Below are 20,093 nucleotides of genomic sequence, written 5' to 3'. Positions count from 1 at the left end.
GATTAAAGAAAAGAAAAATAACAAAAATTCCCAAAACATTACCTTAGCTGTATATTTTGCAAAACATTTAGGAATTTGTTGTCCCCAAAGCACTTGGACTTCGAACTTTTTTTTACCTTTCTTAATTGTTTTATTCGAGCGTCACTAATGAGTCTTCTGTAGGCGAAACGCGCGAATGAAAAAAAATAAACCTGGTACCCATGATTAATTAATATACTGAACTTCGTGGAAAATTCAGGCTTGCGCAGGGTTTCTTCTTTCACATGTTTAGCTTTAATTGTTCCCAATGGTACTGAATGATATCTGTCAGTACTTCGGAACTTCATTTAAAGATACTTATGAACCTGACATTTATTATGTCTAATCAATATGATTTCACTGATAAAAGATGGATAGAAGATAAAAGCACAAACAATCCCATAAGAATCATAAACTGAAATATTTATGGGAATGAAGATATCTCTCTGATAGCTAATGTTAATATTTGAAGAGAATGCTTCGTTGATTTTAAACTATTTTACTCTAGTTCGTATCGACTGTTTACCATTAAAATCTGAACATGAGAGATACCTTTACAATATATTGACAATTACCTTAATTGCACAAACAAAACCGGACCGAATCAAACTCTACGATGGATGCATATTAATCTGAAACGAAAAGATATTTAATGTTATTTTACTGGAATTGAAAATTAGTTACTAGAAGTTTTTATCCAAAAACAAAATCAAATATTGTTATATCAATGGAAATTTGAAATTTTGGAATAACAATGAGAAAAATCTTAATTTACATTTTGTACGTTATAAATGACGCTGTGTGTTCTTTAGCCATATCATCAAAGACGTATGAGGTTTTAAAAGGAATTAAAATGTTGAATACTTTTTACACAGTTTCATTAAATCATAACAGTACGAATAAATGTGCATCGTACTGTTTAGCTGACATAGCATGTGTTTCAGCGAATTACAATTTTGTTACAAAGCAGTGTCAGTTAAGTACAAAAAGTCCGCTAGATGAAACTGCCAGCGTAGTGGAAAATGACGAATGGAAAGTCTTGTTTTGCAAAAAAGGTAGGTCATCAAAAAGGGTTTTTGTTAAGAGCTCAAGCTCCAAGGAGGTACAAATGATGAAAAATTTATTAACAGCGTATTCTAACAATTTCACAAGTAAACAGAATATATCCAGATGATTCTTCCTTATCCTTCGTTCTTTTGTCGATCCAAATTGGTACATTTGAAGATGTTTTCTTGCCATTTTACTGAGCATCTTTTACTAATATAATAGTGTTGAACACTGCCAGTGTCTGCCCTACATGTTGAACTTAAAAAAGCCTTATTCCTTAAATTTGTTTCACACGGTTCAGGCACTTCCTAAAAATAGTAAAAATACCTGGAAAACCAAGAAATTTTTATTTTTTGGTAGTGTGTAAAGTTTTTCCCACACCCAATTCTGTATTAGATTCATAGTTACTAGTCTTTGTAGAAAAAGTGTATAATTAAAGCAGTCATTTTGAATGATAACAGTTGTTTGGTTGTTGGTGAACGGGAAAGCTTTTTTGCGTTCTTTTTCCTATGCAATTACTTGAAAACTTTCTAGGCCTCATGTTTCTTGTAACATAACTAAAACAAAATAGTATATTCTATGCATAAGATAAAACGAATAGTATTTTTTTCGAACAATCTTTTAGGCAATATTTGTAAAGCATTCCAAACTTTGTATTAGATTTTACAGAGTTTAGCTTTAAGTATCACTGTCGATACATTAATTGTTGAAATGCATATTTAGTGCAGTAGAAATAGTACTGTTACTGTTATTGTATACGTATTATTACGTATCATTACATAACTCTATAAAGGCGATTTGTTTAAAACTGTTCTCATTAAGTATATTGAACATAGAGGACTGAGAACTTAGAAGTAATTACCTAATTCAATTTTGATTACACGTGTTAAAGTTAAATAAAGAAAAACAACCTGGAGATATATGAATGAAGTTTAAAAGTATTATGGAATAGATTAATCATATAAAAATCTTTATTGGGAGTAAGTATTATTTGAGCGAACTGAATGATTGAGGGAAATTTAATTTATATCTGCCACTTATAAAGGCACACACACATTAATTAAATGAAGATAACCAATTGAATACTTCGAAAATTTCATTCTGAGGTCAGAAAGGATGAACTTATCAAAAGTCAAGTCATTAAAGATGGTTTTTTTCGGAAATGTTTTTGATTAACTCGTAGGATATTTGTATTGAAACTAAACACATTTATTTAACAATTAGTTGTTGGCATGAAACGGGTAATTTTCTTGTTGTATGATTAATAAACTCATCATAGATACCAGGATTGAAATTTAGTATTTGCGCCGACGCGCGTTTCGTCCACAAAAGACTCCTCAGTGACGCTCGAATAAAGAAATGTTAACAGGCAATATAAAGTATGAAGTTGAAGGACATTGAGAACGAAACATTCTAAAAGTGTTGCCAAATACATCTAAGATTATCTTTTCCTGAAGTAGAAACGCCTTAGTATTATAATAATTCATTTATTATTCTTGCATGATTACAAACACCGAATGGGAGGGATTATTGTAAATTTTCATATGATGAAGACGAAATTTTTCAACAATTTCAATTAAAGTAGAGTAGAGGTGACATTTTAGTAAACCGGCAAAGTTTGCTCACGTGAATTTCACATCAATCTCACATGAAATTCACGACAAAAATTTCACATTTCACAATGTATTGAATGGAATTAAATTCCTGGATTCGAATTAAAAAAAATATCAATCAATACCATTAAAAAGAAATGTGCATTTTACTATTTAGTAGAATCTTCACATGTTAAGGGAATTATAATGTTTAACAAAAACAAAATATTTTCTAAACAATTCGACCAACGTAAAGGAAGATAAGAGAATGATGATACTAAAACATCTAAAAAAATCAAGCTGATGACAACATTTTTTTTTATAAGAAATGAAACTAAAGTATCATCTGCATTTTGAATTTCGAAATTTCAGCACAATATTTCATTGGCAATTCACCTATCTCATACCTTGGCCGTTAAAATGTAAAATTACAAAAATACCGAACTCTGAGAAAAATTCAAAACGGAAATATCATATTTAAATTGCAAAATAGGAATCTCAAACACATCAAACAAATGGATGACAACTTTCCATTTTAAATTCAGGTTCACTGGAATATATGAGATGCAAAACTGACTTAAATATGGGTTATTCAGTAAAAGGACAGCATCCATATATCTGAAATTAAAATTATTGTAACGGTTTAGGGGTAATGATATAAGAGATGACTTGTATGTAAATTATGTTGTTATTACGATTTCATGTGTAAATTATGTTGTTATTACGATTTCATGTGTAAATGATGTTGTTATTATGCTGTTTATGGGACGTTAAGGCGAAAGCAAAGAGTTCGTTCTCATTGTTTATTCTCAAACGCATGTGTGTCGGTAAATCAGTTACCAGGTTACCACTCACTTCCAATGGCTATGCACAGCATCCTGATGATTTGGGTCAATGGTTTTGCTTCATGTCCCACCGATTTTGGTAAGACCTAATAAAATTGAGAATGAAAATGGGGAATGTGCCAAAGAGACAACAACTCGACCATAGAGCAGACAACAGCAGAAGGTCACCAACAGGTCTTCAATGCAACGAGAAATTCTCGCAGCCGGAGGCGTCCTTCAGCTGGCCCATTAACAAATATATACTGGTTCAGTGATCATGAACACCATACTAAACTCCAAATTGTACAGTATAAATAGGACGTTTTACGGGTTGTGCGTTTAGACTGTGGATCTGATACCAGGGCATATACATTACCTTACTTGACTATATATTTACCGACCGCAACCAATCCACAGTCTCTCAACCTAGTATCATAACGTATTGTTATATTTGACACGTCCCACAACTACATTGCATAGATTATTACCTGACTTGACCTTGGACATAATTAATCTTGCTTACACACAAAATACCAAATACTACATGCAGAAAATATACTTATACTGCACACTTAAATCTATACTTCAAAAGGAAAAGACCGATTTCGTTGTATCGCATCTCCTCTGAAACCATACAGTCGGAAATATTTGTGATATTCGGAGATCCATGTCTTAAACGCTTGTGTATGCTCAATCGACGAACTGCCCGTGAAAATAAAAAAAAAAAAAACTCGCAAAAACAATCAGACTTTGTTTGCAACAAGCGACGGTCTAAGAGTTTGAATGTCCATGTGGTATACTTCGCTTCTCTATTCTTATACAGAAAAAGTTTGCTACTGTCGTTTTTTCTAATCTATTTTACATTTTGATATAAATCTGTTTGACAGTCTTCCTACATTTTAATATTTCAAATCTTTACATCTATACAATTCTGACACTTTGTCTCTACGATTATTCTCAGGTTATAAGTTATAAGTATACTATATCTATACCAAAAAATGCACATTGCACATCAAGTTATGTAGCAGTTCTGAGTCCTCAGTCGATAATGGGTTTAAATTATTTGTCTAACAAGATGTAAAATATATTGTGTTGTAACTAAATTTTCAACTAGAAGTCAACCTAGTTTTAATGGAAAATTTATAATTGACAATGTCTTATCGGTTCGAAAAAGGTATTTACAAATAGTTCAAAGGAATTATTAAAAGGGTGCTTCATCAATAGAGTTTTCTGTACTGCTTTATGTCTTGCCATATAATACACAAGAAAATAATACATAAAGGAAATTTCTTAGTTGTGAGTCAAAACTGTTCAGGAGCCTTTAAATCAGTGGTTGTCGTTTGTTTATCTGTTACATATTTGTTGTTCGTTCATATTTTGTATATAAATAAGGCCGTTTGTTTTTTTTCGCTTGAATTGTTTTACATTGTCATTTCGGGGCCTATTATAGCTGCCTATGCGGTATGGGCTTTTCTCATCGCTGAAGGCCTTACGTTGACCTACAATTGTTAATTTCTGTGTCATTTTGGTCTCTGGTGGAGAGTTTTCTCATTGGGAATCATACCCGATCTTCTTTTTTTTTATATTAGCTAATTTATAAAAAAAAAATGACACCGAAAACGGTAAAATACCCAGAGAAGCTGTCTTTGCTTTGAAAGAAAATAACACTCTCCTAGCTCCCCCCCCCCCCCGCTCTTCGAGACTTTTTTTGAGGTAGCAATAAACTTTCGCTCTTCGAGACTATTTTTGAGGTAGCAATAAACTTTCATAAGCAGTCTAAAATTCCATATTCAGTTACATTTTGTAATATGTTTCCTTTAAATTCTACAAAAAGGGGCGGGGACTACTAGAGTAGTTTTGTTTCTTGTTAGTATTTAAAGTAAGTTGCCAATCGTCATAAAAATTGTTAAATTTATCAAGACTATTTTGTAGGCCTTTCTTACTTTTAAACATAATAAGAAGGTTATATGCAAATAAAATTTAACCAACATTAGAGCTTAATACTTTTACAAGTCTGCACTCTTCAGTCTTTGAGCTTTGTCTTATCTCATTCATAAAGATATCTAACAGGGTTAGGCTTATGGCATTCCATCATTTTACCCTTCATAGTAAAACAACAAAAACTATTGAAATTATTGTCAAATGAATAGCTTTGCCTGTAATGTTTGTATATTACATTGAATAAGAATAGATATTTAATATATAATTCATGTTAAATTTCCACATGTCATGAAAAGTGTAACGTGAGATAATGTATTAAAAAAACCATGCAATATTAACTCAACTTATAATTTCCTATAACCCTGGCTTATCTATGGAACGCCACAGCTGTTTTATGTGGAATTCTGATATTACTTTATGTTGTTTTATTATTACTTAATGATATTTCGTCTTTACTTAATATGGTTTTGACATTACGTAATGATGTTTTAATATAACCCAATATGGAATAGTCATTACTTAATGATATTTCGATATTACACGATATGGCTTCGTATTGACTTGATACAGTTTTGTCATTACTTAATATGGTTTTGTTATTACTCGATGTGGTTTCACCATTATTTAATATGGTTGTGTTATTAGTCAATGTGGTTTTAACATTACTTGATGTGTATGTAACTCAACGTAATGTAGTTGTTTCATTACATGATGTGGTTTTGTTATTTCGTAATGATGATTTGTCTATTCTTTATGTGGTTTTAACATTACGTAAAGATGTTATCAAACTACTTGATGTGTTTGTTTCATTATTTGATGTGGTCTTGTCATTGTTTGATGTGGTCTTGTCATTCTTTGATGTGATCCTGTCATTCTTTGATGTTATTATCCCATTACTTGATGAGGTGTAACCACGTAACCAATTCGGAAAAACCTGTTCTATTTCTAGATAGATTTCCATGTTGTATGTGCCTTGAATGATTGTGGTCATCTATCGAACTAGTGTTCAAATTAAAGTTCGGGTTACTGTTTGAGTTAAACTTTGAGTTAGTTTTCGAATTCAAGTCATGCTTAGAATTATAGTTCTTGTTAGCATTGAGTTTCGATTTTGAGTCACATTTAAAGGCAGAGTTTTAGTTACAACTTCGAATTTGAATCACTTCTTGAGGTAGAAATTGAGTAAGATTCGAATTGAAGTCTCATTTAGATTAATTAAGATTTCGAGTTGAAATTCGAGCTATTTTATATGTCTTTTTGAGTTCGTAATTAAATTTTTCTATCGTGGAACAAGGGCTTTTGCTCGGGCTTCCGAAAAGAGGGCTCCGGGGTTTGCGTACTAAATAAACAATGTTACAGTATACAAAACATAGGAGTTGAAATAAAGTTAGATGTTGTGTGATTGCCAATGAGACAACTATTCATCAGAGTTTAAATGCAGTGGATATAATAAATCATATATAGGCAACCGTACAACACTCAGTGTAGACAGTAAAGAGTGATAAATTCCTAGGATTCAAACTGTTGGAGTAGTTATGCGGAATAACCATATACCAATAATGGGACGAACAGACGGACGGACGAACAGAGGTTAAACACTGCTCCCAACTTTCAGTTCCGGTACAGTTGCGGTGGCTTAAAAATACAGTTTCAATTGGCTGACTCAATAGATCGGTATTACTGGGTAATTTAAATCCATCGGGGTGATCTTGGGTTCCTCAGAAAGGTCAAGAAATTCTGTTCAACGTGTGGCACCCATCGTGTTATTCGCGAAATTACAAACTCAGTGATTTGGTTTTATTTGGTAGTTCACATTCGAGTAAAAGATGACGGTATTATGGTTACGACAACTGGAACATGTTCGTCGTCACATGTGAAAGATATTCCAAAAAGTTTATTTTTCAATTAGTACGAGGTAGATCAGAGAACTCAATTGATTAAAAATAAAAGATTAATATTCGTATATATGTTAAAATGATCATTCGCGCTAAAAAAGAATTCTTATTTTATAGTGTTGATGTTTTGTCGCTTAGTCCGAGCCCCCTCCCCGATTTTCCTGTAACTTAAGTGTGTTCATTTGTTTACAATAAAGTAGTAGTCGTTTGATTTGTGTCTAGCCTTCGACATCAATGTAGCGGCAGTGAGACACAAATAGAGGCAACAGTAGTATACCGCTGTTTAAAATTCATAAATTGATAGAGAAAAAAACCAAATCCGGGTTACAAACTAAAACTAAGGGAAACGTATCAAATATATGAGAACTACGACACAACAGAGACACAACACCGAAATTTAACACGCACAGAAACGAACTATAATGTAACAATGGCCATTTTCCTGACTTAGTATAGGCCATTTTTTGAAAAAATGGTGGGTTGAACCTGGTTTTGTGGCATGCCAAACCTCCCGCTTTAATGGCAGTGTTAATTATTACATTAAAATTACAACATTACACGACAGGGTAAACAGATAAATGGGAGAAAATATAGGACAGAGAAACAAACGAATAATAGCCATCAAAAGGTAACAAGTTAAAAAATATTTTTTATACGCCAGACGCGCGCTACGTCCACACAAAACTATGTTCAGATGGAAAAAAGGTTGAAAGCCATAACAACTACAAAGTTGAAGATCGCCGAGGACCAAACGTTAAAAAAAGTTGTGAGGCCAGGGTTAGCCGCCTGGGACAAAAACATCATTATTATCAAAAATAATATAAGTTTTGCAAACAGTTAATTTTATAAAATAACTATATAATAAATATACATGTACATGATTAAACTGAAGTGGTTACTAGCTATATAATTAAAACGAGCACATTACAAAATCACAGCCCTGTTAGCCATAGTCAATGCAACGCCCAAAGTGACGTCACATTTGAATTTCTAAAACGCGTTCCGAAAATTTAAGAAAGAATTTGGATGAAATTCAAGATTAGATTTGTATGACTTATCTAACTTATATTAATAACAGTGAAAATTATAATACTGATAAATATTTAATTGTAGTAGAAATTAGATAATTAATTGTATTATCTAGCTTTGTGGGTGTTTCTCCTGATCAAACTGCAAACAAAACCACAACAACATCGTCGATAGTTGCGTCGTTTCGGAACCTTTTATAGCTTACTATGGGGTATGGGTTTTGCTCATTGTTGAAAACCATACAGTTTTGTTTGAGTTAAATAAAACCGAATTAAACTGTTTTGACATGATAAATTTATTACCTCCATGAAGTGTTTTAAAACTTGTATAGGAGTTGTTCTTCAATATCAAGAAAAAGCATCTACAGAAAAACACTTTTTTTTTACCGATGAATGTACAGCCGATCAACATTACGCTTTTATACTGAAAGCAGCAATATCAGGCGAGACACAGCGTTCCGTGTAATATTTTACAAATTTATTAACACTGCGTCTATTTGAGAACATCGGTAAAAATAACAGGACCAAGTGGTCTCCGAAATACCGCAAAATTTTTAGAACATTTTTGTCATTATTGTCTGCCGTTAACCTTTTTCATACCAAATAACTCTGAACAACCACTCGAACTTTGATTTGAACTTTAACTTTGGCGATACCAATCCAAAGCACATTAAACAAACGACATATTGAAATCTGTTAAAAAATAGAACGTTTTTTCCCGAATTGGCCACGTAGTTTTACCTCATCAAGTAATGGGATAATCACATCAAAGAATGACAGGATCACACCAAACAATGACAAGACCACATCAAATAATGAAACGAACACATAAAGTAGTGTAAAATCGTCAAATTTTGAAACATCATTAAGTAATGTTAAAACAATAAAAAGAATAGACAAATCATCCTTACGAAATAACAAAACCACATCATGTAATGAAACAACTACATTACGTTAAGTTAGATACACATCAAGTAATGTTGAAACCAAATTGACTAATGACACAACCATATTAAATAATGGTGAAACCACATCGAGTTATGACAAAACCATATTGAGTAATGACAAAACTATATCAAGTCAATACGAAACCATATCGTGTATTATCGAAATATCATTAAGTAATGACTATTCCATATCGAGTTATATTAAAACATCATTACGTAATGTCAAAACCATATTAAGTAAAGACAAAATATCATTAAGCAATAATAAAACAACATAAAGTAATATTAGAATTCCGCATAAGACAGCTGTGGCGTTCCATATATAGTTATCAAAGTTATCAGGATTATAATTATTACGCAAGACTCGCGTTTCGTCTACATAAGACTCATCAGTGCTGCTCATATCAAAATATTTATAAAGACAAACAAGTACAAAGTTGAAGAGCATTGAGGATCCAAAATTCCAAAAAGGTGTGTCACATACGGCTACGGTAATTTATGCCTGGGATAAGAAAATCTTTAGTTTTTCGAAAAAATTCAAAGTTTTGTAAACAGGAAATTTATAAAAATGACCACCTTATTGATATTCATGTCAACGCCAAATTGTTGACTACTGGGCTAGTGGTTCTTCGGGGACGAAACGTCCACCAGTGGTGTAAATAGTTATCAAAGAATTCAGGATTATAATTTAGAACGCCAGACGCGCGATTCGTCTACATAAGACTCATCAGTGACGCTCATATCAAAATATCTATAAAGCCAAACAAGTACAAAGTGGAAGAGCATTGAGGATCCAAAATTCCAAAAAGTTGTGCCAAAACGGCTGAGGTAATCTATGCCTGGGATAAGAAAATCCTTAGTTTTTTTTCTCGAAAAATCAAAGTTTTGTAAATAGGAAATTTATAAAAATGACCACATTATTGATACTTATCTATGTTTTAACTATTAAGTGGATCCTGTTCAAAATTATTCTGCCTAATATGTCTTTATAATTATTCATATTATGTTATTAATTTCAATTTCCAATAAAACGAGTAATAGAACATTTAAAATAAATCATAGATTTTTTTAAATACGATGCTAATTCAATTTACATTCTCTTTATGAAAGTTAAGTGTAATTATTGTTTGTTAATAACTAAATCGTCAGTTTTGAATCCACGAAAAGTTTAACTAGTATAAAAATAATTATTTTTGTAACTGTATACTGTTGTTTTTTGATATTTTGTCATGGCGTTTTTCAGTATTCGACCAAAAAATTTTTCATATTGATTTGTATTTATAATCTTTTGTAAGTAAATTAACAAAATTACCCAACTCCAATGAAAATTCAAAACGTCCCTTATCAAATGGCAAAATAAAGCTCACACATATCACAACGAACGGACAACAACTGCTTTATTCCGGCCTTGGTACATGCCTTTCTTTATGAAGTAAATAGAGGATTAAACCTAATTTTATAGCTATACCTCTCACTTGTATGACAGTCGCATAAACTTCAATTATATTGACAACAATATGTGAGTAAAATAAACAAAAATTTCAAAAATTGCAATGCAGCAGTCAATATTATGTTATAATCTAACTCACTATAAATGCAAATAACTATATCAACAAAGATAATAGAAATGGCGTAAAGACACTCTATAGACGAGGCTCAGAAATAAAGTAGAAAGGCAAAAATGCAAACAAAAACCATATCACAATAACACAATGGCAGGATTTATAACGAGCCAAGGAGAACATCTAAAGAACTTTTATCCTGTAGGCCATGTGGTGATGAATGTCGATAATTAACCTTAACCACATAAAAAAGAGACATTTCAGTATTAAACGTTTCAGAATCTTTTAATTATTTTTACAAGCTTTGATAACAGATATATCGTATTCAAGATTACATGTTCGTTTTTTTTTTTTTTTGAAATTCTCCCGGATAGAATATTTATGGATTTGATCTGAAACACAAATTCCCGAATATTATCGAGCTCTAGAAATATTTTCAGGGAAGATAGATCGTAAGCTTTTTTTTTATATCTTATATTTCTTTGAAACGTAAATGATTGTTTTGGAGAAGGGAGTTTACAGTCTAATACTGATGTAATAAATGTACGTTCCAGTATACCTTAAACAAAATGTACCTACGGTAATTGAAAGGTCATTCACTGAACTCAGTTTGTTTTCCAATTGATATGCCATAAATTATTAGATTTATCAAATATCCATTAAGTGTAATGATTGATGCAAATGGCCATGCTCCAAATGAAAGCTTCAAACATGAAGATGAAAGAGTGTCGACCATTTAAAAAAAACATGTAATTTGAAAATATTGATATACAGATATAAATACACTACAAATAATTATATTAATGATTTCTAGATCTACCACCAAATTCATGGGAGTTGATATTCAGAGGGACTCCGGGAACTGGTGTAAAGCTATATGACTCGTACGTCGGTACAATCTCACTCTCTATTCATGAAGTCGGATGTCAGTTACCTTTTACCCATAACTTGACTTGCACTACACATTACCGTGATCCAATTTTAGACATTTGGAGTTCACAAAGCATTCTAAAGGTAAGCTTCTCGACTGTTACAGATACTTAAGATGAAAATTAGTTTTATTGACATGGACTGTTAAACGTGTTATCCTAAAAATGTTTCACAATGATTATTGGCAAAACTTTACATGATTGCTTTTCAATGCAATTACAAACAAACTTCTAAATATTAGCTTATTAAAATCGTATTCCAATAAATTATGTAAATAGTAAAACAAATACAAAATTTACTTAAACATCCATGTTTACACACTGATATAAAAGATTTACTAGTACAAGTACTGATGCATTTGTATTTTAAACAATTATTTCAAAATAAAAGTGGTATTTTATTTTTTTTAAAGACTACTCAATCAAAAACTTGATAACAAATCTGTCACGTTTTTTAATGTTTTTTACCACATATGCATGTTATTACAAACAAGATTAAATGTATCATTATGTGGGGGAAGCAGGCTTGGAAAAGTTAGAAACTATTGTTTGTGATCAACTCATACATTTTGTATACGAGTCTTTAAACTTTACAGAAACATTTGACACATTGAAATGTTGAAACTGTGCTATGAAATCTTTTTTATTAATTTCTTTCCCCTTTTCAGACTTTGGACTGTAAATATTCAGAATAAACTGTACATCTTATTGATAATTTGTCAGTGAATCCCTCTTCAGTTTACTACAATGATCCTAGAAACCTCATTGACCAATTGCACACATATTGAAGTTGTACACCTGCTAGTACATAACTGTTTATGGTTTTTTTTTTTTTTGTTCCAGAACTGTCATATTTTCATAAATTGTTTTAAGACAAATTTGATGTAATCATCCCTTCTCGATTATTTGTAACCTATTGATTTTGTGCAATCTAGTCATTTGATCTTCGTCCATTTGTGATACAGAATTTCATTGCACTCTAATTGGTTTTCAATGTCTAATTGAAAGGAATACCATGAAACATTTCGAAGTCAAACAGTTTGGACAAAATCCATCGTGCACATTGGAAAACCAAAGTGTGGAAAGGCAAATTCAAAAATACGGTTTAATGAACTCTGAAAACATATAAATTAAACGAACATATATTTTTTTTTAATTTCGACATAAATTTTTTTTATCCACATTTCAAAAGCGCTAATAGCATTATAATCTTTGTAAATTTCTTAATTATTCAAATTCTATTGCACCAGTTTTTGTGATATACTTAAACCTTTTCATGCGTTCTTATTGAAACACGATTTGGAAGCGTTTTAACTGTTAACAAAACTTTGATTTTTTTAAAAAACTAAGGTCTTTTTACCTCGGGAATAGATTACCTCAGCTGTATTTGGCAAAACAGGAATTTTAGGTCCTCAATACTCTTCAACTTCGTACTTTATTTGGCCTTTTAAACATAGTTTGATTTGAACGTCACTGGTGAATCTTTTATAGACGAAACGCGCGTCTGTCGTAAATATAAATCAGATTCCTGCCTATGGGCAGGTGAAAATCTTATCAAAAATATGTTAATCCGCCAAATATTATATTGACTCTCCAAGTTATTAAAACCATTAAATTAATTTTTCCATCGTTTGTCTATTGGCGATATGATGATATTGTTATGTCAAGACAAGATGTTGAATTTTGATTTGGTTTGTCTTTTGGTTGCTGTCTTATTCACATATATCACAAGTGTTTGTTTTTGCATACACAATGTCATTTGCAGGGAAAGTAACAACATACAATTTATAACACAATACTTAATTTATATTTAAAAGCTTGTTGCTTTTCTGCTTAAGTAACAGTTAATAATTATTTATTCTTTTTTGCACTTATTCAAATAATTTTTAGTTATGTTATTCTGCAATTCAAATATTTACGTACATATCTAAAAACAAAAACTACATACATTAGATATTTATCAACTTGGTTAAAGTAACCTGTGAACAAACCCTATGTTAAGATAGAATTTCATGATTCATGGACTGTGAATTAAATCAAACAGCAACATCTGTAATGGGACACAAGCCTGTCAAATTCCTGATCACCAATTTGACTCAAATTCACATATGTGATCTATTACCATGTAAAACATTTATTCGAATTATAAGAAGACTAAAAAAAAAACAATTAACAGGATATGGGCTCGATAATATGTAGCATTGGTTCGTGTGTATTTTAGTCTTGACGCCATCTAATTAACTATCGAGGTGACCACCGAATAACCTCCGATGGTGGTAATAATAGCTATATAAACAAAATATAGATGAATACCATTTTATTGTAAATTTTGATTTTATAAAAGTACAAATTTGTTGCGGTCATACGAGCAAAACAATTAATAAAATGCAAAATTGTAAAATTATAGAATACTTCAAAAACATTAACATATGAAAAATATATGTATGCGGTTGGTGTGTTCTCCCTTATAGATTCCGCTTTCCTCACCCTATCATAATGTTTCGAACAGCGAGCTGCATACTATTAAATTGTGCTAAAGGTTATTGCATTCAACATTTTTAATAACTCTATTAAGCCTGACTTTATTAAATTGATAGCTTTCCCCAGCTGTTAACGCAAAGATTTCACCATTTTTCTTGTAAAGAAATACAAATGTGATTCATCAGTAACTCATTAATATTAAAATGTTTGCAGATTCAAGTTTTTTCTATGAATTCTTTGATATTTTCTCCTAGGAATTGCGATACATAATTTTCTATTTCTTAAATTTATTTTAAAAAAATATTTGTTTATTTTATGTCTTGTCTATGATAAAATATAAATGTGTTCATAAGTTGATTTAAATCCTAATGATGATTCACTTGTTTATATTGATATTCCACTATACAATATTAATGTGTATTTTATGTGTGTCCGATTTGCTGTCTTCATGTGAGATTTATGAAAATGAAATGTTTTGTAATCTTAAAGGTAAAAGTAGCCATGTACAAAGATAATGTAATGGTAATGAACATGGTTTTCAACAATACAGATACTGGATTGAATACAGACTGGTACAGTCTAGATCATCTTGTGTATAGTTCGTATACTGATATGACAACAGTTGGAATCACATACAACTTCTTCAGTATTAAAGGGTAAATATTATGACAAGGTTCAGATAATCCATTCGTTTCATGTGTTTGAGCTTTTGATTTTGCCATTTGATTTGGTCTTTCCGTTTTGAATTTTCTTCAGAGTTCAGTAGTTTTGTGATTTTACTTTTAGATAACTTGTCCAATATTAAGCATACCCTAGTCATGAGGTATAATGTTGTATCCGCTGAACATCTTAATCTATTTACAACTGTTAGTCCTTGACTTCTTGTTGCCTGTCGTCGTTAACATTTATTTGGCAAATTAACAATTTATCTATAAAATATTGCTTTATTCATAAAAACAAGATTGTTTAACCCCCATGTATACTTTGGCACATCTTTTGATTATGTTTTTCTTCATTTTTTTATTATTTTTGAATTGGTTGACATTTATCATGCGGGGCTTTCATTGATTCTTATGCGATAGGACGGATTTTGCTCATTGTTATAGATAACTTCTACGTCACTTCTCTTGTTGAAATTTGTCGCATTTGCAACTCTACCACATTATCTTATTATAACATTATCAAAGGATTTTGCCCGGTTGGACTCACTTTGGATTGTGTATGGCAAATCTATTCTAAGACAGATTTTGATGTCCTGCTTACAATAGAAAGGGTTTTGTATTTTGTTCTGTGTGTTTGTACATTTGCTGTCTCGTAACATGTCTCTAATCAATTAGACGAAACATCCAAATAGTTACTGACAATATACAGTATTTAGCATGAGTTTTTTAGCATTTGATAATCTTTTGTTATAGAAAAGCTACATATTGTTTTGTAACGGAAGTCAGTCATACTTTTTTGTTTCACAGTAAAATGTGAAAATAATAGTCTCATATAAAAAACATTATATATCAGTCAATTATGTATAAAGCTAGGTTCAATTCACCATCTTCGTCAGCACCAAAATATGTATATGATATCTTTTCTCTCAATTTGTTTTTTTAGTCGGGCGTCTGCTTGTGTCAGGTTTTATAGACTTTAACCTTTTTAAATTTTACTCCTGTTTAGTCGTCAAGAAAAACAATTTAAAACAAATGTTTTCTCCTCCCCTTTGATGTTTGTCATAAATAAGATATTATCAGAAGCCATGCAAACATTTATGATCAACATGCGAAGGTTTCCTTAAAAGACAAACAAATATGTATTTCTGTGCTCTAACATTTTTCTAACATGATGTTGTTTACCAAAAATTCTCGAAACATGCTCTGGATTGAGATATGAGCTTATATTTTTTCTTTGTATAATTTGAAAACAATTTTAGCAATAGACTTGAGGCTGGATTTGAATAGGTTTTATATTTAACAAGTCAACTACACATGCATATACCAGACGCCTAAATTCTGTCCACGAACGATGCTTTATTTGTTAACAAACATCTTTAAGGATGTACTTAGGTGAGGTTTTGGAATTTGTGTCAAATGTTCGGACTCATTGGTGTTTTTCTATACAATACAATGTAAAATATTTTGCCCCATAACACCCATTTATTTTTTCATATAAGACTTAATAGCTCATGAAAGGTAATTTACCAAAATTTTAGAAGATTCTTGATTTTTTTTCTTCTGTTTTGAGACCCAAATAATACCAATGCAAATATAAGGTAAAAGTCCAAGTCAGTCTTTTCCCGCCATATTTAAAATCTCAAATATCTCGAAAAGGAGATATGTTTAGCTTATCTTTATACTTAATTGATGATCTACCAGCTAATAGTATCAATTTTATTTTCTTGATCTATTAATCTTTACCTAACCTCACCTAAGTACATTTGCTTAAATCAAATATAAATGAAGAAAAGTATTTAAAAAAAAAATACTGAGTTCCCAGGTATATCATAAAAGAGGAAATCCATAATAACTGACAAAATCAAACGTTATCTACCAACAGAACGAGTGAATTACAAATGTCTCATTCCAGACTTGGTACAAACATTTTGTTTATGAATGTAGAATTTCTACCAAAGCATCCCACATGCAAAAGTTCATTAAAAAACAGCTTTTCACTGAATGACCTTCATTTTCTGTTAAAAATGCATTGCAAAATTACAAATAGAAATTTTCGTAAGTTCATGTACAATTTAGCGGAACTGAGTTTAAAAATATTATAACCGTTAAAATATCGATTCATTTCAGTGATGAACCGGTAGGACGAAGATTTTATATCAACAAAAATTATGGTGGGTGTGCGGTTGATGTGGGATGGATAGCGGTTTATGACTCTGGTCCTGGATGCACATATGAACATGGTTTGCAGTATCCTGCTTTTGCATACATGCCAAATAACATAATGGGTCAATGGGACCTTAAAAGTAACTACCAATACATCAAAACTGTATCTTTTAAAACATATAATTCTACATCACATTTTAAAACACCTTTCTTAATTGCATAGACCACCGGCTATGTGAATCTAAAACATGATCATACATATTCACGGTATGATCTTAATGTGTAAAAAATACGATTCACTTAAAAATAAGATTTAAGTTAACCCAATACTTTCAAATAAATAAACTATACTAGTAAATGGGGAAAAAAATATAAACTGCTTCATATTTTCGATACATGTCTAATAGGAAGTTCACCACTTGCTCATGGTCTATTGCTTTCTTTGTTAAATTCCTCAATTTCAAGCAGACAGAGCTCTTTTGTTTGAAGTTCAAAAAATGTGACAATCAGTGCATGTCAAAGAAACACTTTATGGTGTCTTGTACTGAAAAAAATCAACATAATTTTAATAGCATATGAGATAGAACTGGTTCCCAGAACTTCGGATGTACCAAAACAGGTTTTTTAGATCTGACAAACATGTTCCCTCTTTTTAAAATATGGTGCAATCTGTTTTAATATTTAAAAAAACGTGTTATTCAATGTTCACCAGTCATTCAACTTTCAATTGATACCAACAATACCTAAATATTCTACATCTTTTAAAAGGAACTTTTTTTGTGTTAAATATGTACTACTTTCTGGCCGGTCCACATTAGTGGTGTTGCACCTGAAAGACATAATTATCTTGCTGTGCTTATTCAGTAGGCTTTGGGGTATTACAATAGCAATGGCTTAAACAGTTTAACAATTTGCGGTTTGAATTTTTCTTCCACAAACTAATCAACTAGTTAAATATTTTTTGAACTTCCTCATGTGAAAAGAGAGTGCTGTGAATTAAAAATTATCAAATACCACAATCTGACTTTTTACTTGAGCAATTTGTAAAACTATTTTACCAGTTGATCAGTTTGAGAGAGAATACTGTACACTTCTTTTTGGTAAACTGCTTAAGTCATTGCTGTTATGATACCACAAAGGTTACTGGATATAATCACAGTATCCATAAATCATTGTAAGAAAGTAACTGAACGAGTATGTCGTACAAGAAAGAGTTTAAGTATACGTTCTGAAAAGTCAGAATGTTAATTATTTTGAATTGTCTCTTTTATGCTCGCGGTATACGTTTTTGATAAATACACGACAGTTTTTATATATGGTCTTTTGTCATGCGTTAACGCTGAACATAATTCTAATTCCGATCTTGCCTTATGACATCATGTTTTAGCTCATTTGCCTACTCGAATGATTGATCTTTGATAGAAATATTCTATACTTATAATTATTTGTTAAACACGATCGTGATTTATATGACTATTTGTTACTTTATTTGTTAATTAATGATTGTCATTTACTTAATTTCAGCTTTCCAGCTTGCAGACGCATTGGCAATTTACATACAAAAATAACTAACCATGTAGAGTCATAGAGGAACATAAGTATATTTTGAAATCGAATACTAATATACAACCGATATTGTTTAGCTGGCCAGAATCTACAACAACAAAAAATCAATTGAGAGTTTTGCTACTACGTTGTACAAAAATTGACAAACCATATATTCAATAACTATTATCTCGGATCTTATTAGACTTTATAAAATATCTTCTTAAAAATACTTCTGCTTTGTTGATTGACATCGTATGTTTGATCCTTAAGATCGAAACCACCATAAGTTTAGATCCGTCATTCCACGAGGTTTGGTTTTCAATTTTCTATCCTCACATTTTTCGTGTTAAGTTTTACAGATGACACGAGACAAATAATGATTATAAGTCCCAGTTATAATACTAATGACGAAAAACTAACAGTCTACACAACATTATACTATAACATTTAGAATTGTCCAATTAATGTCACTGGCTAAAATGGCTTTTCTACTGTAAACATTGATCTGACTAGCATGAGATTGTATGAATGTATACGTTACCTACAATCATCCAGCCAAACCATTTCTGTATAACAGTATCATCGATCACCATTGATATGTTCCGATTGTCGATACGAAAACTCCATCCTTCTTTCTTCGATTGTGACATAATCGAATGAAACTTGTCAATGATATGTACTCGAACAGCAAGATTGGTTTCCACACGTGAAGCAGGACTGCTAACACTTGTAAAACATATTTTCAAATACGAATGAAATCATTTATTCGTTTGATTGTTTTGTTGTCAGCTTATCGAGTGAAAAGCATTTTTGTTCTGATTACGTTTTATAAATAAATACAGTAATATATTTGTGTTTACTTTCAGTTACATGATGTTTTTTCTTCTTTCAGTTACAAGTTAATTAATGTTGTTACATATAAATGGAAATAACACTTTATAAATTTTACCCACCCAAATCGCTTTTTTATGGATTTTCTTTCATCAGTAGCTTAAATCCTAAATATTTGAATATTTTATGTCAAGTTGTCCTATGGGAGTTTGAACCTCACCTTTATAATAATTTATCAATTGATAATCGTCGATCTATCTCGAATTAATACATATAAATGGCATTTGTATCTTAAATAAATTAGTAATATTATGCAGAATTAAGTGATACTGTTACCATTACGATTGAAAGCTTTTATACGATTAACATTTTATTCTCATAGTAACATACTTGCTTCATTTTAGATTTTACATTTGATTGTAAATTTAGTTACACGATTAATACAATAATGACAACTTATCCTTCCGGTACAGCTGAGATCACCCCAGTATTTGGTTGGGTTAGTGTTTCTTATTCTTTAGTTTTCAATGTCTGGTCTTGTGTAATATTATTTGTCTGTCTTTTTTTTTTAGCTATGTCGTTGTCAGTTTATTTTTGATCTATGAGTGTGATTGTCCAGTTGGTATCT

At 31.1% G+C, this 20,093-nt stretch overlaps 1 protein-coding gene across 2 annotated transcripts; it reads left to right on the top strand.

The window, feature by feature from the left end:
• Positions 1-461: 461 nt before the first annotated feature.
• On the top strand, positions 462-19,503 carry LOC143067967 (uncharacterized). 2 transcript variants are annotated; one of them, XM_076241639.1, is made up of 5 exons: positions 472-1,073; positions 11,666-11,865; positions 14,751-14,917; positions 17,051-17,226; positions 18,611-19,503. In XM_076241639.1, exons 1-5 carry the CDS (start codon positions 773-775, stop codon positions 18,652-18,654), a joined length of 888 nt encoding a protein of 295 aa, XP_076097754.1. In that variant the 5' UTR covers positions 472-772; the 3' UTR covers positions 18,655-19,503. The 2 variants fall into 2 exon arrangements, with proteins under 2 accessions (XP_076097755.1, XP_076097754.1); XM_076241640.1 differs by lacking the exon at positions 17,051-17,226 and having other exon boundaries at positions 462-1,073.
• The last annotated feature ends 590 nt before the right edge of the window (positions 19,504-20,093 follow it).

Source organism: Mytilus galloprovincialis, chromosome 3, assembly GCF_965363235.1.
Source record: "Mytilus galloprovincialis chromosome 3, xbMytGall1.hap1.1, whole genome shotgun sequence".
NCBI lineage: Eukaryota > Metazoa > Mollusca > Bivalvia > Mytilida > Mytilidae > Mytilus > Mytilus galloprovincialis.
This window is presented reverse-complemented; position numbering and strand designations above follow the sequence as displayed.

Coding starts and splice junctions, on each gene's coding strand:
- LOC143067967 (XM_076241639.1), top strand. CDS start 773: ATGAGAAAAATCTTAATTTACATTTTGTACGTTATAAATGACGCTGTG. Junction 11,866..14,750: donor GTTCACAAAGCATTCTAAAG/GTAAGCTTCTCG, acceptor GTAATCTTAAAG/GTAAAAGTAGCCATGTACAA. Junction 14,918..17,050: donor AACTTCTTCAGTATTAAAGG/GTAAATATTATG, acceptor GATTCATTTCAG/TGATGAACCGGTAGGACGAA.